The sequence below is a fragment of the Melospiza melodia genome, chromosome 3, assembly GCF_035770615.1.
Source record: "Melospiza melodia melodia isolate bMelMel2 chromosome 3, bMelMel2.pri, whole genome shotgun sequence".
NCBI classification, from domain to species: domain Eukaryota; kingdom Metazoa; phylum Chordata; class Aves; order Passeriformes; family Passerellidae; genus Melospiza; species Melospiza melodia.
Genome location: NC_086196.1, coordinates 8,981,139 through 9,004,701, shown reverse-complemented (window position 1 = coordinate 9,004,701; position 23,563 = coordinate 8,981,139). Strand labels below are relative to the sequence as shown.

General features: G+C 35.0%; 1 protein-coding gene across 1 annotated transcript in view; it reads left to right on the top strand.

Annotated features, from left to right (window-relative positions):
- The window catches only part of PXDN (peroxidasin), an 81,593-nt gene extending 59,752 nt beyond the window's left edge, over positions 1-21,841 (top strand). Inside the window, exons 17-23 of the mRNA XM_063150772.1 lie at positions 2,638-4,141; positions 4,993-5,127; positions 6,253-6,461; positions 14,561-14,681; positions 17,125-17,257; positions 18,156-18,269; positions 18,927-21,841. Of these exons, the coding sequence (XP_063006842.1) occupies positions 2,638-4,141; positions 4,993-5,127; positions 6,253-6,461; positions 14,561-14,681; positions 17,125-17,257; positions 18,156-18,269; positions 18,927-19,049 (2,339 nt within the window). The 3' untranslated portion in view covers positions 19,050-21,841. The remainder of the gene's footprint in view (positions 1-2,637; positions 4,142-4,992; positions 5,128-6,252; positions 6,462-14,560; positions 14,682-17,124; positions 17,258-18,155; positions 18,270-18,926) is intronic.
- The last annotated feature ends 1,722 nt before the right edge of the window (positions 21,842-23,563 follow it).

The following is a 23,563-nucleotide window of genomic DNA, read 5'->3' as shown; positions in this document are numbered from 1 at the left end:
ACCAGTTATACAGGTATCTAGTGCTGGAAACAGCTCTACTTCTAGCAGGAACTTGGTCTGGATAAGAGGTCATTTATAATCAATATTTCTATGACTCTATGAAACATCTTTCTTGCTTCAAAACAAAAAAGTTAATATGTGAATTGAGCTAGGCAGCTTCTAAGCACTGGAAATGCCCAGCACCCAGCCATTTAGAGAGTAGAGGCAAAGCTAGTGCCTATAATGTGAGAGGTAATTAAGGATTAGCAACTGGCATCAGAAAGCCAAAATCTAATCCATCATAAGACATTACATCCCACTTGAACTTCTAAAGAGAGAACCTGAGCCTTTTATTTTAAATTTGTACTGAAGGTCATTCCATCCGAAAGGTTCACAGTCGAGTTTTGCTCGCAACTTGATTTCAGAAATGGGGGTGGCAATCAGGATAACCACAAATGTTTATTTGAATGAATAATTATCATAAGCAAACAACTCCATAATGAATGATGATAATTTAAGCAGCAGTGTTATTATAAAGAAGATAAGTTTTCTGGGCGCAGTTCTAGAGTTAAACTGCCCCAGTAGCCAGGATATGTTAATATGCTATCTATCAATTCTATCCTCAAAGTGTGTATTTTGCTGCATTACCCAGTGGCACTTAAAATTTTAGCTCTGTGGTTTGTTTTTCTTTTTTCCTAGTATGGAATATTCCATAAAATAGTTTCTGTATGTCTACACGAGCATGTTAGCTTTGCCTAATGCAAGCACTAAATCTCTGATATCTTTGCTTTGACTTGCAAGCCACATGGAGTACTCATAGCCTGAGGCTGAGAAAACAGCTTCCCTGGCTGAGCAACCTTGAGTTGAGCAACCCAGTCCCTTTCAAGGCAAAGACAAGGCTGGGCTTTAGGTAGTTTGTTTGCAATTGCCCTGCATCGTGGAATTTGGCAGAGAGCCAGTTGTGCCTAGCACATGTTTATGTGTTGAATTTAGATGAAGACCATTGTCTTTGCAGGCACACTGGGACTGAGCTCAGGACTAAAAGTAACATTTCCCAACTGTGTGCAATTGACCGATACCGACCCCTTGCAAAACTGCATTCAGTTCATATTTTTGAGTGCTTGCCATCATGCTGGGAACTCCTGAAGCCTGTGGGAGCACAGTACCCCTCTACACTCACTCATTTCCTTCTTTCTTTTTGCCTTTATACTGTTTGTTTGGTTTTATTCCTGACTGCAAGCTTTCCAAATCAAGATCCTTGGTGGTGTATGATGGTTTCTAGTTAGTGAAATGTACATCTACGCTGCCAAATACTCCACCTCCTGGACTTTTTCCTGGATGCTGGAACCTTGTTCATCCACGCTCTATATCCATTAGTCACTCATGGTGTGCCTTTTGCTTTGGACTAGCGGCTCCTTTTTGAAGTTGTTCCCCCTTACTTCCCTTGGCATGATTTGTGATAGGGTCTTGAACAATGTGAATTCTTTTCAACTTTAACGAAAAATCAGGCCCAGGCCCACATTCAGTGTAGGTGCACAAAGTAAAGATTTTCTCAAGAAAGCCTACTGGATACAGTAGGTATGCTTACTCAGCAGCAAAAATTTTACTTTACTGAGACATTTCTCTTGATCCACACAAGTTGATAATGTAGATGTAGCCAGAATTTCCCCCCCCGAAATTAAATTCAAATGTTACTAAGTAAAAATCACTTTTACAATGATTCCTAGTTGGCAGCAAGGACAAGGCACAGGCTGACTTTTCTACTATTTGCAGTCAGCCAACACGGTACTGGGACCTGAAGACCTTATGGTCTTCAGTCCTTCCACATGCCATCATACCACAACAGAGATCATGCAGTACATAACCTTAGTTAGAGGTTCTAAAAACATAACTCCAATGAATTACAGTATATATATTTTGTCGGTATTATTTTTCTGTGAACTGAGAAAAAAATACAGGAAAATGATAAATATGTTTTAGTCCCAGAGGTGAATGGTGTGGATTGCAGAGGGAATCTGTGCCAAATGCTACACAAACACTACTTTTGTATAGAAACTCGTCCAGGATAATGTGAATATGAGTTACTCCACAACATTTTTCCTAGAGATCATTCCACATTTAGCTCTGTTGCTGGTGGTATTTTACTTTTTCATTGATTTTTTTCTTAAAATCTGCAACTTTCACTGTAATAAAGCAAAACAAAATAGTATTGCTCAGTGAATAAGCAAGCCTCAAAAGCTAAAGTCTTGAAGTGCATTTAAGTGTTGCTGACATTTTTAAAATGCTTTTAGTAATATGAGAAAAATGTTCTACTTGTCTCAATATGAGGCTTTTCTTTCTGAAAATATCTCTGCTTTCCTAAGTGACCAAATAAGTAGTGAGCTCCTCTTGTGATCATTTTGTAAAAGTTGCACTTGAATTGGCATTTTAGAAAGTTTCCTCCTGACATAGTGGTTGTGAAGTTGTTCAAATGGCCTAATACTCACATATGCATATATGATTATTGCTATCCTTATCTAAAAATAGGGACGTTTAATCTGGTGGGAAATGTAAATAAAATAAAAAACAAAATAGCATTTCAAATACATTCATGATCTGTGGGGGGACTATGAGTCTATGAATTCTCTGAAAGTTTTCTTTCTCTGTTTTCTCTTTCAGGTTATCACTATAATGACCTTGTATCCCCACAGTACTTGAATCTGATAGCCAATCTCTCAGGCTGTACAGCCCATCGACGCGTGAACAACTGCTCTGATATGTGCTTCCACCAGAAGTACAGGACACACGATGGAACATGCAACAACCTTCAGCACCCCATGTGGGGCGCTTCTCTGACAGCTTTTGAACGTCTGTTAAAGTCAGTGTATGATAATGGATTTAATTTGCCTCGGGGAATTGAACCCAGACGACTCTCCAATGGCTACCCCCTCCCAATGCCTCGCTTGGTTTCAACTACTCTGATCGGCACAGAAACCATAACTCCTGACGACCAGTACACTCACATGCTCATGCAGTGGGGTCAGTTTCTTGACCATGACCTTGACCTCACCGTGGCTGCGCTGAGTGAGGCCAGGTTTTCAGACGGTCAGCATTGCAGTTCTGTTTGTACAAATGATCCTCCGTGCTTTTCAATCATGATACCACCAAACGATCCCAGAGTTAGAAATGGCGCGCGCTGCATGTTTTTCGTACGCTCCAGCCCAGTTTGTGGAAGCGGCATGACATCTCTCCTGATGAATTCTGTGTACCCGCGAGAACAGATCAACCAGCTGACTTCGTACATTGATGCGTCCAATGTGTACGGCAGTTCGGACCATGAAGCACTAGAAATCAGAGACTTGGCAAGTCAAAGGGGTCTTCTGAGGCAGGGCATTGTACAGAGGTCTGGCAAGCCCCTTCTTCCATTTGCCACTGGCCCACCAACAGAATGTATGAGAGATGAGAATGAGAGCCCAATACCCTGCTTTTTAGCTGGTGATCAGCGCTCTAACGAACAGTTGGGTCTTACCAGCATCCACACATTGTGGTTTAGAGAGCACAACAGAATTGCCACAGAGCTACTGAAACTCAATCCTCACTGGGACGGTGACACAATATATCATGAAACACGCAAAATTGTGGGTGCAGAAATGCAACACATAACATTTAGCCACTGGCTCCCTAAGATCTTTGGAGAGGTAGGCATGAAGATGCTTGGCGAATATAAGGGTTATGATCCCAGTGTTAATTCTGGCATAACTAATGAGTTTGCAACTGCCGCTTTTAGGTTTGGTCACACACTCATTAATCCTTTTCTGTATCGACTGGATGAAAACTTTGAACCTATTCCACAAGGCCATCTACCTCTTCACAAGGCATTCTTCTCTCCATTTCGGATTGTAAATGAAGGAGGCATTGATCCACTTCTAAGGGGATTTTTTGGTGTTGCTGGTAAGATGCGTGTCCCCTCACAATTACTCAATACAGAATTAACAGAAAGACTCTTCTCCATGGCACGTACTGTGGCTTTAGATCTGGCAGCTATGAATATTCAGAGAGGCAGAGATCATGGAATTCCTCCCTACCATGATTTTAGAGTTTACTGTAATCTTTCTTCAGCTCAGACTTTTGAAGATCTGAAAAATGAAATTAAGAATCCTGAAATCAGGGAGAAACTTAGCAGGTGAGCCTGAGGTGAAGAAAAAGTCAATTATCTAAATGTGCATGCAAAAGCCTTATCTGAATGTCTTATCTAGAAAAAGATACTTGCTAAGACTTAATGGGATTTTTAAGAAGCATCCATCAGTACCAGAAAATAGATGTTAACAATTTCCACATTCAGATAATTTCTCTACTTCTGCATCTCTATGAACAGTAGGAATATATACAGTATATATACAGTAATACATACTGCATGTGTTCATGAAATTATTAATTTGAAATGCCTAGCTTTGTAAATGCTGTTAAATATGAGTGCTATTTCAGTGTAAGGTCATATTAAATGCCAACTTCATGCAAATATTTAGATGCTCAATTCCATTAATTCTGTACAGTGAAACAATTGTCAGTATTGTCCACTGTACTATCATGTGGACATCCTTCACTAGCAGTAATCAGTTCTTCTTTTAGAGATTCAGTGTTTGAAAGTCTACATCAACCTGCCACCCCTAGCTTATTTGCTTAAAATTAAAGATAGAGAATTAGTCTCAGCTTTAGTAATATAAAAAGAGTGTACAGAGAGAGTGCACAGAGGCACAGGAAAGACAAACTATAAAAAAAAAGACATTTCTAAGAAATCAGAACAAAGCTGCTAGGAGAAAATAAATTGCAGGCTAGACACACAGACCCACCTGGTGTGTACAACCTGTGTTGCAGGATTTCTTGTGTATACACTCACAGCTTGTTCACAAAAGATGTAGTACTATCACTACATTTTTCCTGTGAATTATTTGTATCTCTTAGCTTCACCATGTAATGATTATTTTGTTAATATAAAATATTTGTTATTCAATATTTGTATTTTTGAATTTATAGGTTGTATGGCTCCCCACTGAACATAGACCTATTTCCTGCCCTGATGGTGGAAGACTTAGTTCCAGGGAGTCGACTGGGGCCAACTTTGATGTGTCTGTTAAGCACACAGTTCAGGCGTATTCGGGATGGAGACAGGTACATTAAAATACCGTGGAAACCAAAATGAATTTTAACTTAAGGATGCTTAATAACAGTTGCAATGTCATGTTTCCAAAACAAACTGTACTTTATCTTCATTTATGATTTTAAAATATATGTGAAAAGATGAAGAATACATGTTTAAAACATGGCTAGAAGCCATGATTCCTTATTAATTCTGTTACTTTTTGTGGTGAATGTCATACTGACCCCAAAAACACAACAGCCAGCATATGTTGAGTTTCCTTTTGCTAGGTATTAAGTCACTTGCCTTTTTGAAAAAGTGCATGATGCTTCTCTTATTGTTATTGAGTTATTTTATTGGCAAAGAAATTGTGGTTGTTACTTAAGCATAGGTTGGAACAGTATTTCTATATATAACCCCTATGCATACTACAATGCAAGCAGTCTGAACAGTAAGCAGTTAGAATCAGTAACTTAAGAAGTTTTCTTTTCCATTTAAAGCTTTCTTTTTATGGTAATGTATTATTTATATTTGCTATTGATAACAGGCTTTTAGCCCTTTATGTATGAAAAACGAACTATTTGAAACCATACTGTTTACTTCTTGAATATAATTAATTAGCTGAGCATGTATGAGAAAGTCCCTGAATCAATATAGTAATGAAAAAAGTTTAACAGAAAAAAAAAAATCACTGGTGAATTAAATCATCTCACTTATCTTTATAGTCAACTAGAAATAGATAAACTGTTCTTCTAATCTCAGCAATTCCATCAAAAAGATTTCATGGCCATAAGAAGGTTGCCTAAAGAAAGAAATTATGGTCATTCAAGTTTCTTACTTAAAAGAACCTTTAACTTCATAGTCTGGTGGCATTTTAGATGTCCAGAAATACTCAAGTCATCAAAATGAGAATAGAAGAGAAATCAAATAATTCCTTGAAGATTTCATCGCTTTCAGAGTGTCGGCATGACACCAGCTAGTGCTGAAGTGACACCAGGAACCAAGATTTTTGCATTTGGATCAGTCCCTTGATAGAATGTTCAGAACAGGATTTATGAGATAATTCATTTAATTCTGAACACAGTATTGAAATATCTTTGAAAAACTGCCACTTGTTTCTTTTCACTAGCAGACTTGTCTTTTCTGTGAGATTACAGGTTATGGTATGAAAACCCAGGTGTGTTCACGCCTGCTCAGCTCACTCAGATCAAGCAGACATCTCTTGCCAGAGTTTTGTGTGACAATGGTGACAACATAACCAGGGTACAACATGATGTCTTTAAGGTGGCTGAATTCCCTCATGGATATAGTAGCTGTGAAGATATTCCTAAACTGGACCTCAGAATGTGGCAAGATTGCTGTGAAGGTCTGTATAGAGGTGGATTTGGGGGCAGTGAAGTGTATGTAGTTTGTTAAGTGTCTACTTTATTTTAAGAAGATATTTTACTATTTTGGGGGTTTTGTTAAGATATTACAAATTCTAATCTGAAACATAGCCCCTGTTAAGTGGGAAATCATTCCATATTCTATCTTAAATAACCACTTCATAAAAATGACATTGATTTGAGCTTTGCAAGGTGTAGATAATTGTTTACTTGGTTTTTTCTTTTGTGGACAAATATTCTTGTTCGTTGCCATCTCCTTCAAAAGTTAGGAGCATGGGGTAATTTTTTTTTCCTGAAAAATAAGCTTTTTTTCTTCTAAAATAGGATTTGTTTAGCTGCATGGAGCACAGGACACTGCTTGGTGGCCTGTTTGTTGGCTTCTATCTCACAGATTTTCTGCGTGGCCTCTCTTCAGCCATCGTCACATCAGAATTCTCTGCAACTGTTACATAGTTAGAATCCATTCCCAAGAGAATCTTCTGGATCGTGCAGAATGATTTTCAGTAGCATCAACAACAAAATGCTTCAGAGGACAATGACCTCTCTTTCTTGAGATCTCCTTGACAATGTTGTTATCTTTTTCTTTGGACAAAATTCAAATGGCATGCCCAGGCTGTAAAAGTATATTCAGGAATTTTGGGAACTCTTACTATTGAGAAATTGCTGTCAAACAAATTCCTAGTATGAAGAGCCTTGCTCTTATTTCAGAGGATAAGGGTAGTATTGGTTGATATTATTAGAATCTGATCATTTCCCTAATATATTTGAATACTAATACCTTGTAGATTTGCTGATGAAAGGTATCCAGATCTGTGTTCTTCATTTTTTCTACTGCTGATTCTCTTGAGTTTACTACTGCTGAGTAGGATATTCAATATTCTGTTGAAAGACATGCATGTGTAAAGAAGTGGTGGATTTCATTTTTGAAAGAAGTCATCATCTTCCACTAGTGTCTTATCTATTTAACTCTTTTGGTAAAATATAATTGTCCACAATGACAAGTTCTTTTGCGATACAGCTCAGAATTTATTGCAAAAGGTAAAAGTTAAACTGATAGAGGATGTCTCTTCAGTCTGCTACAGATACAGTAAATACTGAGGAAGGATTTACAGTCATGTGACTGTACCATGAGAACAAACTCAGATATCACTCATAATTAAAAAGGTAGATAGAGATTTATTATTCAAATTTACTGCATAACTTAGCTTTTAAACTGATTACTGTATTGTCTTATCCAGTTAACAAGTCTTTAAAATAATCACTCTCTAAGGAAATTCTTCCTTGAAGACTGTTCAAAATGTCAGTTATCAGTGTGAAACTAACAGAAATAAATACTTTCAATTTCAATAAGATCTTGTACAGTATTCCCCATATACAATATCCTTCAGCCTTACTCTAATTTTTACAGCTTTTTTTTTTTTGTAAGTTACTTGGGTTTTTTGAAACAATGTTTAAAAAACAGGTTTGCCATTCTCAAATTAATGATAATAGTTTCTAAAAAGCTAGACATTGTTGACACATTGTAATTTTAATACAAAGTCTTCCAGAATCTCTTCAAAATTTCCCTGGCATATGCCAGAAACATTGGGAGAAAATCAATTATCACTCTTTAAATGCTTTAACATAAATAAAGCACATTCTTCAAATTCAGGGTAAGTTCTCTTTGCCATGGTTCATGAAGCTTGACAGACAGTTTCACAAATACATATTTTATATTGATTTGTAAAACAGATAAAGCTGTTCTGAGAAATTATGTGTTGATTCTCTAAATGTTATATTATCACTGAGCCCTTTAGAACAGATGTTATCTTTGGAAAGTCTTTAGAGTATTCTTGTGTTCAACAACCCAGTTTGCACTTTCATTTAAGAAAGTCGCTACCAGAGAATACCACTGGATGCAGCACAGTTAGACAACTGTCCAGCAAAAGTAAGGGTAAATAAGTACTGTTTTATAAAAAAAATTCCTATTTGTATCCCCTTTTTCTGAACTGCTGAAGCCTTGCAGGGGTTAATGAAGAGAAAGTGAAGTATGCGTGGCTTGAACTGCTTTCTTGCACGGATGAATGATGGTGACGTTTTCTGTGGAATCCAGTTTAAGTAGCTGATATAAAAAATTTCTTTCCTTCCGTAGCCACTGTTTCTCTGAGGTGGGGCATACACTCAGGAACAGCATTTTGAGTTGAATATATTAAGGGGGTTTGTTTATTTAAATTTATTATTGTTCATTATTTAAAAGGAAAAAAAATTGAATCCCTCTCCAGATTTAAAATGCTTCTAATGATTTTAAAATTTAAATTATCCTAAGTTTAAATCTCACATACAGAAGATTGCTCATTGCCCTTTATGTGTGTTTCATAAGTGACCCATGTGTTCAGCTGTTTCAGCCTGGTTAAAAACACATCTGGTTTTGTTGTCCTTCCTGTTTTGTTAAAAGTCAAAATGCTTTTCCATATGAAGAATAGAAAAATTTCTTAGTTATAAAAATCTGCATTGTAGATTTTTGAATAATGATAGCATTTCCTTCTTATAAAGCAAAGAATTATTCCTCTTTATAATAATAAAAAGAACAGATTGACTTTAGATTTCAATTGGCAAATCATACAACAGAATTACTAGTTTATTCTGGCAAAAAGTAGGAGTTCCACTGAAGTGCAAAAGTTTTCTTCCGTCTTATTTCACTTTCTATCTTTCTTTGTCCTGTCAGAGATGATGAGTAATTGCTGGATTTGCTGCTGCTCTTTATTTGTGCAAAGAACACTCGAGCTTTAAATATGTCAAACAAGAAACTTTTGGTGCTTTATTTCAGGCTCTCTAGTGCAAGAAGTGTACTTTGAATTTGTTTTCTTTTTTTAAAGTAATCAGTGTAGGTTTTCATGATTACTCAAATGTAAATCTTTAAAAGTTTCACACTTTTTGGTTTTGTTTTGTGGAGTTTTTTTTTGTAAGCTGAAGTAAGAAATTTTTTTAACCTTTTGTTTTATGTCAAAACCCTTGAGGTTTCACATGGACCCAGGAGGACAATGGACAATGACCCTGGAGGAAGTGATTCAGATAAGATGCAAGTCATCCTTATAAGTGTAAACTGATTTGGAAAGATTTTTCTTAACTATTTCTCAGTTAGTGAACAGCCTATCTCCTCTGTCAGATATTGTTCTTTTTCTTTGTTTGTTTAATTCAGGAATACAGCCTTATACAAATTATGATCAAACATTTTAATCCCATTGAATTTCATTAGAAGAGTTAAGATACATTCTTAATCTGAATGCTTTCTGTATATTAGACCTATGTTTATGAACTCTTGTATTTTAAGACCAGAGAAACAATTATGCTGTCTATTGCTTCTCTACTGACAACATTAATCTCTTATTATGCACTTCTCATTATGTCCTTTAATCTTCAACGAGAATACTAAACAGCACTGGGCAAAGCACTAAATTCTGTGCTTTATAGTGGAAATAACTCTTTAAAATGTTAACAGAAATCTCTGTGTGAGACTGGAAGTTCTCTTTTGACTAAGGATATTGTTCACCAAGAACTCCCAAAATACCAAAATGATGTGATTTATGTCTGAAAAGATTTTGTCTTTACCCAGAACTTGTATGCTTTGGTCAGGTCATATATCTTTGCTTTCTATGTTCAAATTATCTTTGTACATTTAAATTTACATTTAAAGATAGTGTCTGTTAGCTTAGTAACAATTCAGTCTATTCCAGGCTACTAAAATTAAGTTCCATGGTCTATAATTATAAAGACGTCATCCTTTTTATCTTTGAGTGGAAGTATTTAATATAGCCCAGTGTTTTTGTATGATTACAAATTTTACTGAGAGAATCAGTATTTTTATTTGTATTTCATCCAAACCAAAAATATTTTATCTTTCTCAGGCATCTATGATCCATTAAATACAATTCTCCATTCATAAACATAAAATAAGGAGACAAGTTATGACATTGCTTTGTCTTTGCTACCAGGAGTTTCATGCCAGTAGTTGCCATCCCTTCCAAAGAGCAACAGGAAAACAACAGGCCTCAATCATTGTGTTTAAATTCAAACTCCTGACTCAGTTGCCAGATCTGTCCAAGTTCCACTGCTGGCAATAAAGAGATGTCTCTGGAGGACAGTCAGGCTGCAATCTCGCCTTATGTCAGTGTTCATTGACTCTAAGATCAACATGGGTGGGAAAGCATCCTAATTGAACTGTCTCAGTGATTTCTACAAATCTAGGCAGCTGAAGGATATCCTTCTTTTCTATGGACTGTTGCTGCCTTTCTGAGACACTCTTGACTTCACAGTCTGGTGAGCAGGACAGTTCCTAGGATCTTTATTTTAAAAATTTCCACGGATTTTCAGTCTGTCTGAAATTACTTTTTCTTACTGATTTGTATTCCAAAAGCTGCATATTTTTGATCTTCAAAATCCCCTAACTAGTCCTATTTAATTTTTCCACTGGAGAGGTTGGATTTGCTTTGGTTTGGTGTCAAGAACCTAATGTTTCTCCTTTATCTACCTGAAGACCATCCAAGACCTATTTACATCATGAAAGTGTGATATGTTTTTAAATATCTTTAGTCTTATCATTAGCTATATATTATCAAACTCGACATTTGCTTTCCCAACATTTGAACCTTCTAGTTGTGGTAATAGAATGATCTTGAAGCTCAGTCTGTGAGCTTTGAGATAAACTACAGAAAACATCTTTATTCTTAAAATTCCCCAGTATATCAGCTGGCAGACGACAACTGATGCAGATGTTACTTCATCTTCTGCCTCCTATACATTTTCCTTTTCAGATGTTTAACTAATCTTTTTACAAAAGACATCTGTTCTGATCTGAGCAGAGTAGTGTAGGATTTCAGACCACCACATTACATTTTTGGAGGTGTTCAATTTATCCTTTGTTAGAAAGTCTTATTCAACAGAAGAAATGAAGATGTACTGTCCAATGTGAAGGGTTGTGGCCCATTTTGGCAATAACAAAAGCAACTGTTTCGAGTTAGGGCTTCATTTTGTGTGAAAAGTTGCTTTCCTATGTTGTGCAATTTTTAAGTAGCTGCTTTGTGAAAACATCTACTCAAAAAAATCATTTTACATCAGATATTTTTAGTTTCTCCACCCTTTTACTGGTCCCACTGGCATGTCTACAAGTTCTTAATACAAATGCTTACAGTAAAAGCAACCTAATTCACTACAATAAATCTTGGAGAATCAAACTAATATCAAATAGATATATGTGCTTTGCTTCACATTTCCTCAGTCTTTCAAGTTGTTTTGTTTAAATCTACTGTTAGATTAATTCTCCATGGCCTAGATTTTGAGGAGTGATTCACAGAGAATTAAGATTGCACTATAATTCTCCATCAGGCTTTTTATTATCCAATTTATGTAATAGTTGCATTTTTTAAACCTCATGGGAAACTGGATTTTCTAAATATATGGACATGGCTGCCATATACAAATAGAAATGCCAATTTCTTTATGGAAAGGGTTTTATATATTGGAACAGGCTGCCCAGGGAGGTGGTGGGAGGGTCATCATCCCTGGAATTTTTCAGGAAATGACTGAATATGGTATTTAGTGCCATGGTCTAGTTGACAAGGGGGTGTTTGGTCAAAAGTTGGATCTGAAGATATCAGGGGTCTTTTCCAACATAAATTATTCTGTGATTATTTGTGATTCTGTAAATGGATCAACTTGACACTTGCAGTGTAACAGTAGCTAACTTCTGGGAGATAAAACTGTCCACAGAGAAAAAGAATTCTTAGGTCACTTTTAAACATTCACTTTTTCTGCAGAAAATTAAATGGTATATAGCTAATTAAATGGGTATAGCTAATCTGGGGAGATATTGGTTAAGCTGGGGAGGGGGGGGAGCAGAATTTCAGGCTTTTTTAAAATTTATTTACTGCTGCTGCTAAGATATTCTTTATTAAGAATAAAGTTTAAAAAAAAAAAAGGAGACAGAAGGAATTTCTTCATTTAGGCTGTCTGAAAGCTGATGCATTTTGTCCTGCACCTCTCAGCAGTGACATTCCTCCCTGTTTTACCTGAAAGAGAAACCAACAGCATGAGCTGGTAATTTGGCACATTGGCATATTTGAGTTTTGAAAAACTCAGAAAGTCAGATCTGTGTACTTAAAGCTGCCACTGAACATGATTCTCATATTTACCAGTCTAAGGTGATAAAACCTTCCCAAGATTTCAGACCTTTGTTTCTAAGAAACAACCTAAGAATGAAAAAAACAATGGGCCATTGTCTTATTGTACAAAAAAACCCCAAAAAATCTGTATTATGTAAGATGACTATAGCAGTTACTAAACAAAGGAGGATAGCAGAAACTTTTCACATATTGCTTTCAAGAGAAACCGGAGACTTTGTGATACTCAGGGAAACTTTAAGCAGCACATTGCTTTGAGGAAAAAAATTCCCCTGACCAGAATTAGTTCATTCTTCAGGAACCTTTCAGTGTGATCCTTTTTCTCACCATACTAAATATAGAAGTGTCTAAGGGTGTTCAAAAATGCCTTCATGCCGAGCCTCTTACAGACACATGGGTCTGTTCCCATCTGAACGAGTTTACTTTCTGAGTGGACAGCAAGGAGGTTATGTGGGAAACAGCAGAACACAGAGAAGAATGAACAATATGTTGGCAGCAAATAGCATGTAGTTCTTTAGTGGGTGCTGTTGTTACAGGAGGAAAGTAATGCATTTATTAAAGAATGGGACTAACAGCAAGGAAAGCACAGGGAAGGGGAATTGTGGATAACGTGTTCAAGAATGATCTGTAGATATTGGTTTTGATCTGAATTTTTTTTTTGTCAGTAATCCTCTTCTTTTTTTATGTCTTAAATGATATTAAGCCATTAAGACAAATGTAAGTTTTTCCTAACAATTAAGAGTAGTCCAAGATATCTATTTTTTTGTAATCAGAGCAACCTTCCATTTGTTTCTCTAGTTGCTCATTTAAGCAGTGTTTATAGACTTGAAACTTTTGCAGTAATTTGTGTTAATACTTCAGGTATTCAATCTAAATTCCAGAAAAATACTTTATAAATATTACCGAGATCCTGATTTAATTTGTTTTGGTGCAAATTAAGAGAAACGTTATGGAAAATTACTCCTTCCCACGTTCAGTTGCTTTCACGGCTAATTCTGCTAATACCAGACTTAGCTGAGAAATGCCTATGGCGTCCTTTATTTAGACTTTCCCTTTGGTTTTAGCAGACTCTGCTTCTAGCAGTTGATCATGTAGTTTGTTCCTGCCTCAGCTTGGCCCATTATAACTTGTAGCTTTAAAGCTTCTGTGAACAGAAATGAGAAAACTTCTATTTTCTCATTGTCTCCTCTATCAAGCGCTGTTGCAGTTTTATTTTGTTTTGCTTTTCTGTTTTAAATGGGACTCTTTCCAAATACTCACTGTGGTTGAAAGGCTAAATAAAGTGAACTGGAAGAAAGACATTCTTCATGCTGCCAAGATCTCCTCTTCAGATCTTAGGAGAAGATTTCTGTCATAGCTCATTTTCAGGCTTGAGATTTTTGCTCTGTTGTGGAAGGAGTTTAGGGTCTGGTGATACATTCAGATTCCCCAGATTTGGAAATAAGTCTCATCAACCTATAAAGCATGTCTGCAAATTTGGAATTAAATTGAAAATTCTCTTTCAGATGGCAGAAATAACAAGTAATAATGGCTGGGATAGATGAGGTACCCACAAAGCAGTTTTTCTGTCATTGTTTTTCTTCCTATGTAGCTGCCCTGTTTGCCCAGAAAATAATTAAAAGCCAAAAGAGTGAAAATTTCAGAAGTTAAAAGAATAAAGTAGCACTATATGGGTTTGTTAAAGTTGTATTTATTCCTTTGTTTCACACTAAAAAGCTGGTCTGTGGGTAATCACATTCTCTGCATCTAACTAGCTTAAATATTCTATCACTGAGATTTATTCATCTGCCATCAACCAGTTCCAGAGGGATCAGACTGAATGTATGACTTGCCTTTACCAATACAGAAAACACTGCCAAACCATATTAATATTGTAACTGCTGAAATATGCTGTTGTTTATGTGTAATTTCTTGTCTGTTTTCAGACTGTAGAACCAGAGGACAGTTTAATGCATTTTCGTATCACTTCCGGGGAAGACGTTCTCTTGACTACAGCTTTCAGGAGGACAAGCCCCTGAAGAAAATGAAAATGTCCAAATCAGTAAGGTGAGGCCTTTTTTTAAAAAAGAATTATAAAAAAAGTTTTTTTTCAAAATGGAATGAAACTGAAAAATTTCTTTAGGAGCACATGCCACTTTTTTTCCGGTTCCTGCTTTCTCAAGTTTATGATTAATGTGTTTTATTCTGACACTTCTGCATATCTACTAACAATAAACCAGTTTTTTTTCAAGCTCAAATTTGTGTAAAACTCAAGTATAGTACTTGTTCTTCCTGCAGTTTTCATGAAAAAAAGTCACTAATGAAGCGTAATTTGGAGATATGAAATGCCACATTCCTACAGTTCCTGCAGTAACTAAATTAATTAAATTATTTCATTTCCTACTTGGACCTTCTAGATTCTCCTGTAGAAATAGGAGGATACTAAGTGGTGATTTCAGTTGCATAAAAATTTGTGATAATGATAAGGATTTCTCCTGGGGCCAAAATACTTCAAGCAGGAATGGAGAACAGCAGTGCTAATAATATTGTTTATAACTCCCGAATCGTCAAAATATAGCAAGGAATTAAATCACAGTTTCAGTCACAAATTATCAGCTGTACAGATCCCTGCCCTTTCATGGGAATGAAAACTTACCTACGAATTAGTGACATGAAATGAGTTCTGCTCAGACCATTTCTTGTGAGGATCCTTCATGATGAACAAATTTGAGACACCGGAATTACAGCTCTTTCTATTCAGCATGCATTCTTTTAACAAACAAAGCTTTCTATTTCAGTGATGATGATCTAGCAGAGTGTACCCACTCTGGCAAGAAAAGCATCTAGACAGATACATAGAGAGGTAAATGAATTTCAGCAATTTCAAATACTCTGGAGGTGTTATAGTACTTGAAGGAATACTATGATTATGTTCCACTCAACTGAGAGGAATCTGTCCCAAAATAAAAGATCCTTTAGGTGTTAGGATTTTAGACAAGAGAAGACAGCAGCTATGGATAAGCTGGTCTATAGATAATATGAAAAGGAAGGTTCCTTTGAAGTAATCCTTGAAGAAAGATGTTTTGTCCATCTTTGCAAAGGAACTGCTAGAAAAATTTACAAAACAGCAATTGACTTTTTAAGGGTGTGTAGTCCCATAATTCTAAAGTTGTAATAGGAGTAAAATTAAGTCAAAATGAAAGCAAGGAAAAAAAACCCCTTACATTTAAGTACCAGCTCGTTTGCCTGTGTTTCAGTCCAGTTACTAATTAGGACTACAAAATAGTAGATTTACAATATTTCATTTGTAGCATAAATAAAGCTAGAGCAACCTCAGTCACTGAACATTCCCATGAGTTCTCATGCTCAGTGTTGTATTTAAATTGCATTTGTGGTTTTTTCCTCCTTTTTTTTAGCTTCTCATTTTCAATAACTTGGACAGGTGGGGAAGATTAAATATTTTGTTATACAATAGCAGCTGGTTTACTTGAACTTTGGCATGTTATGTTGTTTAGAGTTCTTTTTCTCTAATTTAGATTAAAAACTATGGGAAACTGAGTAGCTTGAACCCCTGCCAGGAAGTGCTGCTTTAATTTATGCAGAAAGATTATAAATCCTGAGCGCTGATATATGAGAATTTCTTTGCCAGTTCATTCTTTGGGTATCCCTTAGCACTGGAGATGACATGCTAACCAAATAGTAATGCCTGTAATTATTAATGGATTCAAGAATCCTTAAAAAAGTAAATGGATTCAAGGATCTTAATGTAATAAGAGACTTAAAAATTAGTGTTATCCATACTTTTGAATGCCTGTTTATTCAAGTGGTACCAGATAATATATTGTTAGTTACAGACAGTTCCTTTGTTACTCTTTCTCATTAACAGATTGAGTTGATTAACACAATTTAGTGTTATATATCTGTTATGAGATATCAGCTGGAAAGACAAAACACTACAGACAAAAGACTTTAGTTTTTGTGTACTATAAGCAGTATTGATGTCAATTGTTAGTTAAAAAAATATTCATACCTAGAAGTACTTCTCATTTATTTATGAAATGCAACTTTCTCCTTTTTAAAGTCATATTTCTTAAAATACATGTTTTGGTACAAGCCTGTAGAGGAAGAATCTATGGTTCAGAATGTGAAATGTGAATTTCATATTGGAGGGAACACTATTTAAGACTCCCTTACTTTAGCCTGCTTTCCTGTTGGAGATCAGGGGTGAATTTAATGTGATGCTGTATAGCGTCACTGGTGACAACTTTTTGCGTATCCCTGCATGAAATACATCATTTTTCTAAGTATAAGAAATTCCCTGTTGGTGTTGATGTTGACAGTAATCTGGAGCTCACCTGTCCTCAGTCTGTCTTCAGCACCAGCTGTTGTGGTTCATAGTCCTACATTTGTTGGTTGCTTTTCTTCTACATTTTTGTTAAGTGTCCTAAAAGATCTAGCCAAATAAAAAGGATTTAGATGAATATCCAGACTTTGCATTTATTTGTTGCAGTTCTGTGAAACAGAGTAAATATTTTCGAAATGCAACATCCACATCTGATGAAAATAGAAATGTACCTGCAGTGAATGACTTCAAAGAATTTGTTTTGGAAATGCAAAAAACTATTTCAAGCCTCAGAAATCAGGTAAGATGCAGTAATGAATTTATTGTAGTCTATAATGTCTGATTCTAGATTTAATTAATAATGTTTTCCTATAATCTGTCTTACATTTTTTAATATTTAGACATCCCCTGCAGAAAATACCCACCACATAGTACCTCAAACAAAAGCCAACACAGAAGATGGTGTGGTATTCTTTATTTCTCTGTTCTTTTGAAATCATACTGAAATATTCTACATCTGGACCCTCTTGACTTTTGAACCTGAAGCCTTGTGTAACCACTGTATACTAAACACAGAATTAATCTTCTAAAAATTTGTTTTTAGTGTTAATCAAATATTTTTTACCATTTGAAATGTGTACAATTTTTGTAAAGCAATGATTAAAATGCAGACTTCAGAAGAAGTAATGTGCCAGACTACAGCTATAAACAGATTTAAGCTTTAGATCACTTAGAGAAGACTTTACAATGTTTGCAGGTAAACTCTATTCAGCCATAGTGGAATCCCATTTTTAAAATGTACACCAAACAGAAGTTATTTAAAAATTCAAGTAAACATTTTTAATTAAGGTGCTTTAAAAAAAAAAATTAAAATTCCCTTCCTTTCCAAAACATTTTTGACAATTTAAATTTGTCTTTTTGTAGATTAAACATGAAGATTTTTCTCTTTGTATGCTCTAGCTGAGTATTTCAATGGTAGGAAAGATGTATTTTCTGTTAGCTTTCTTTTGAAAGATTATCTTCATATGTTTTCCCTGTTTCTAATCTTTTAGCATTATAAAAACTAAGCAGTGAGAAGAAAAACCCAGGCAAGTACAACAAGGATTATATAACATGTATCATAGGAGAAAAAACAGAATACTTTACACAAATAAAAACTTTTTTTGATTCAGTTGCTAACTTTTTTTAATGTTTTCAAGATAAAAAAACTTGAATCACGCCTCAGTAATTCTGATTGCACTGATGAAGAGGGTAAATCATATTCCAGCAATGAAACCTGGAAAAGGGACCCTTGTACTGTGTGTGAATGCAAAGTAAGTATTTGGAAATTAATTTAGTGATAGAAATGATAATTTTGCTTCTAAAACAGCAGTTCCAGTTTTGTACCTGATAATTTCTGTGTAATACTTGCAAAATTTTTCTATGGTTCTCAGGGTTTTGTTTGCAGAAAATTATATTATTCAGACATCCCTGCCCTGGACATTATTTTTCAATCCAGCTGTTATCTATTATATTTCTGTTTTCATGGATGCGTAGTTACATGGGTAAATTTAATTGCAAAGCGAAACACTTTGGAAAAAATCCAACCAAATGCATAAAAATCAATAAAAGCTCATCTGACTTATTGCTAGATTGTAATTTTCTTCTATCAGAGAGAAAGTTTTAAAAAGGTAGTAGAAAAATATGTTAGTGCTTAGTCCCCAGGTCACAACATTCTGTGACCCCAGTCACACCTGATTGTTGGACAAAAGCATATAGGCTGCTTTATCAAAAAATGAGCTAATCCAGAGAGTGCCTTCACCTTCTCAATGCAAGGTTATACTGAAGCAGACTCTGTGCAGTTTCCATATTAATCAGGTTCTTACAGGGAAGGGATGAGATTATTTTCTGCAATAACATGAAAAATGTATTTTCTGTTTGGAACACGTAGCTAAGTTTGTTTCTGTGCTGTCACTTTTCCCCTGGCACAGGGTGGTCAGATTACCTGTTTTGTGGAATCGTGCCCGCCCGCTGACTGCGAAGCACCTGTGAAGGGTGAAGGAGATTGCTGTCCAGTCTGCTTACAACAAAATACTAATAAAAAGAAGCCATAACTCTGCTTTTTAAGAATTTAGGGTGCATACTCCTCAAATCATATCAGTGCCTGCTGATGGCAAAAACAGGTAACTGCAGTCCTAACAACAGCAAGAAATAGAGATTTACAATATTCTAATGGTGCTGTAACAGTATAACATAATGTATCGTTTTATTTTCTGCCCGTGAAAGTGAATCACAATGCAAAAATTAACAAAAGGGAAAATAGCAAACAGGTCAAAGTTAATTGTGTGTTATACTTCTCAGGTTAGACAAACTCGAACTGGTGCTACTTTAAAAGAACACTGTCGGGTAGTTTTAGGTACCCAAAATGACTGGGTTTAGGATTTACTCTAAAATGAACACTTTGTTTCCTATCTTTACTTAGCAACATTAAGTAAATGTCCCTTTCTAGTACCAGTCTGTCTTGATACTTAACTTTTTGCTGTTATTTAGTAAAATGCCAGGAAAAGGAAAACACGAGGTCACCGTGCCTGAGCAATGCCATATCCAGACCAGTTTCTGCAAACATCAATGCATGGAAATTCTGTTAAATCACACTACCCCTGCTGGGCCTGGACCAGCAAGGAAATAAAGAAAGATACTTGACACCTTTCAACATCCTTTCCTTAATTTAAGGAGCAAAATTAACCGAATTTTCAAAGCAATAAAAGCTAGAATTAGTAAGGAAATATAAATACCTGTGATTGGAAGAAAGCAAAAGCAACTGAATGTGTATTATAGATATAATTGACAGTGTTCCTCATTCTAGGGAAACATGCATGACAGAGTAGCATTTGATCTTAAAAATTAGCAGAATCCTTTTGTCAAAACATTTATAATTGCTTGATGAATTTTTTGTTTGTTTGTTTCATTTATTTTAAATTTTGTAACATCACCATCCAGGTCAGTTTGAAAGCATGCTTATCTTTATCTCAGATCAGCTCATGTAATTTTATGGCCCTGTTTTGAAAATGTGAAAAGATGTCACACGCCATTTTGTATACAAAGATTCCTACTGATTCATTGTGCATGTTGTCAATAGACATATGTTCCTGATTATATTGTGGCACTGTTGAAAAAAGGAAAAATCAAAATCAAGCAACATGATTAATTGTGGATTGACTACTTTTTCTGACAAGGTGTTTGTTTTTTTTCCCAGTTTCATCTAATGAATATATATATTTACCTCAATATTTTTATCATTCGTGTTAAAAATGGTCTTCAATGGACTTCATCTCCCATTTCAATGTTTAACATCATAGAGTATATGTCTACACTAGCATTTCAAAGTTGTGTACTTTATAGGATGCAAACTGTGTGTTTTTGACCAGGAATTAGATTGAGTGAAGGACAACTATCATACCTCATTTTACAGTTTTTATTCTGTTTATTCAGAATTGATTCTTTCCCTGAATACTTAATTTGTTAGATATTATTGCCTTGTCCTTTAGTCCAAAGCCAGGACTCACAAGAACCAAAACTGGTTACATGGTTCACTGACTTCTGAGCTTAAGTGTTGAAATTCAAGGGACAGTGATTGGGGTATCAAAGAAATCTGCACAAAATTAAAACTTCGTATGTTAAGTATTTCAGATTATGCAGACTGAGTACTTAATTATTGCATGGTAGAACAAATACCTGTCTAATAACTAACCTAGCACAGCAATATGAAATCCACTATCATATTTTGGCACATAATTTTTCTGATTACTAACATGAATAATTTCTAATTTGATAAACTGTTACCATGACACACATTCAAACTTTGTTGTAACTTTGAAGCTTACTACAGAAACTTTGTTTCATACTATGGTAGAATCAATATGTACATGTGAGTGCTGTGTTGAAGATGTGTGGTACACATGGAATTGCAATTTATATTTTTAAGAATATTTTAATTGATTTTATATACAATGTTTTGATTTATGTAATGTTCTTTGTTAATACTTCTAGAAATTGGATGGCGAGCATATTTGAGTATCACATGGTTCCTAAAGATTGCCATTCCTGTGTTCCTTTGATACTCTGTGTTTTGTTGACTTTTCTTGAGAGTCCAAACCACATCTCGTCCTGTAATTCCAACTCAGATGGAGCTCCCATTGACCTATAGCAGAAATTCCTCAAAGAGGAAGGGTTGCATAGCTAAACCAAATATAATTTAACTGTCAAAACAGTTAAATAAGGCAGTAATACATCCAGCTAGTTACTTGCATTCTTTCTTTTCAATTTTATAATAAGTAAAATTTCTCAAGATTTCTGCTTATAGGAGAAGAGAGTTTCCATTTTATACATTATAAAATAGTACCTTATAGCTGATTGTTCCTTTTCTCCAGCCTCCAAAGTGGGAGGTTTTCTTCGTTGTTCACTGTTTATTCATTTGGTATATAAAATGGGCTTAGGAGTCTGGATATGCTTAAACAAATGTAACAAGTCTAATATTGAGTTATTTTTCACCATCCATTGTTTATAAACCAGGAAAAAAGGTCTTTATCCACAGTGTAAAATGTAATCAGTCATGGATTGTACTAGTTCAGTTTTATTGCAGTGTCTTTAGAATCAGCCTTGACTTCAACATTTCTGAAACAGTGGCCAATGGCTAGCTGACCATTTGCTCAGTATCCACTGTGAGAATATTGCTGTAATATGATGCAAATTTTACATATTTATTTTCTTTTTTTAATGTTACCTAAAACAAAGTTGTCATTGTTGTTATTTTAATCAGTAAATTTACCAAAGAACTGTTTGCACTGTATAATGAATGCTTTACAGTTAAAATAAAATGGGTCACATTTCCAAGTAAATTTCAAGATTTCTTCTTGTACATGTATTCTTTAAATTATTTGCTGAAGTTCCAATGTAAACCTTTGATAGGATTTATATTACTTATCTTAAGCAGGATTGTCATAATCAAGAGTGTTTCTGAGAAGTAAGCAATGGGCTAATGAGTCATGTAGATTCAGAAGTTTATGTAATATTACAACACATATAATTAAAATGTCTCTTCATTGTTTTCTTCTAGATGATTGGAAAAAGATACCACAGGCTTAGGAAGAATATTTAAAAATACACTTCTTTCTTAGCAAAATGCATTTTTTAGACCTTAGTGCTGAATTTTTTTTTTTAATGGGAATGCCATAACAGTTAAATACAAACACATGCAAATTTAAGCCTATTCTTACAGTTCCTCATGTCTTCAAATAGGTCCAGTCATGGCTTGCCTTCCCAAGCACTTGATTCTACATTCATTCTTTTTTCACATCATTTCACCAATGGATATTCAGGTTCATGCAATCTCAGCTCAAAATGAATCTTCTGTGCAAGAGATCTTCTCTACCTCATTTATTCTTTTTATCTCGGGACATGAATAACTGCTGGACACATGATGAGTTGCTCTCATCCTCTGGTGAAGTGTTAGGATCTCTAGGACACTAGGTCAGTTCCTTTTTCAGATTTACTTGAAATTCATTTGAAGAATTTTGTGATACAGTATCACTGAAATTAATATAATTGTAAGTTACCTTATTTTGATATGGAAGAAGTTAAAGAAGAATTCCAAGAGACAAAGTTAAGAATGGTGTTCAGTTGCAGTTAATTGCACTTCACTATAGTTTATATAGTTTACAGTTTTTTAGAAGGCAAGTCTAGAAAAGCAAAACTGCAATAGGTCATTCGTGTGTTTTCCAGCAGGCTGCTGAAAAATATTGCTGCTCACCCACACTCAGTGTTAATTGCCTAGAAGTTTGCTAAGAAACCACAAAGTGTAGACATTTAGAATAAAACCCTTGCACTGATACTGATATATTTTGAGGAAGACTTGGTTGCATTTGAAATAAATAATTTATTTTTTTTTATTTCTTTTAGTTGATTACAGTAAGAATAATTTGGTTGCAGTATGATTAAAGTCATCTTTATAGGGAATGACCTCCCATAGTCATTAACTTTGTTTTGTAAAATAATATTTTGCTGCCATAGCCTATATCGTTATATCATCTAAAGTATTTTTCCTCATATTTTCTTTCAAATCCTCAACTAGCTTCATGCTTTATATCTGTAGTATGTACCAAATCAGAAATCTTTGTAGAGAGATCATTAGACATGTTGGACTGTTCCACGGTTTTAGTTTGAAAACTAGATTAAGGTATCAAAAGCTGGTATATGTGACTAATTTTCTCAAAACATCTGCATTATTCTGTTGCTGTATTGTTAAAATAGTTTAAGTTATGCATAAGCAGTGTAATAAAATTATCAGGAGAAGAAAAGACTGCATAATGTCCTCTAATGGTCTCTCATCTACAGCAAGGGGTTCAGTGAAATATATTTCAGAATTCACTGGACTAATTTTTGGTTTGTATAAGAAAAAATATAAGATTAAACTGTCCATCCAATATATGATTAAACTGTGTCAACAAAAAATACTAATACGAGCATATGCACATATCTCATTCATGCTGGAAGTTTGTCAGGCTCCCAGCAGAATGAAGTATTTTATCCTTAAAACTAATGTGAACCAATAAATTGCTAAATGCTTAAT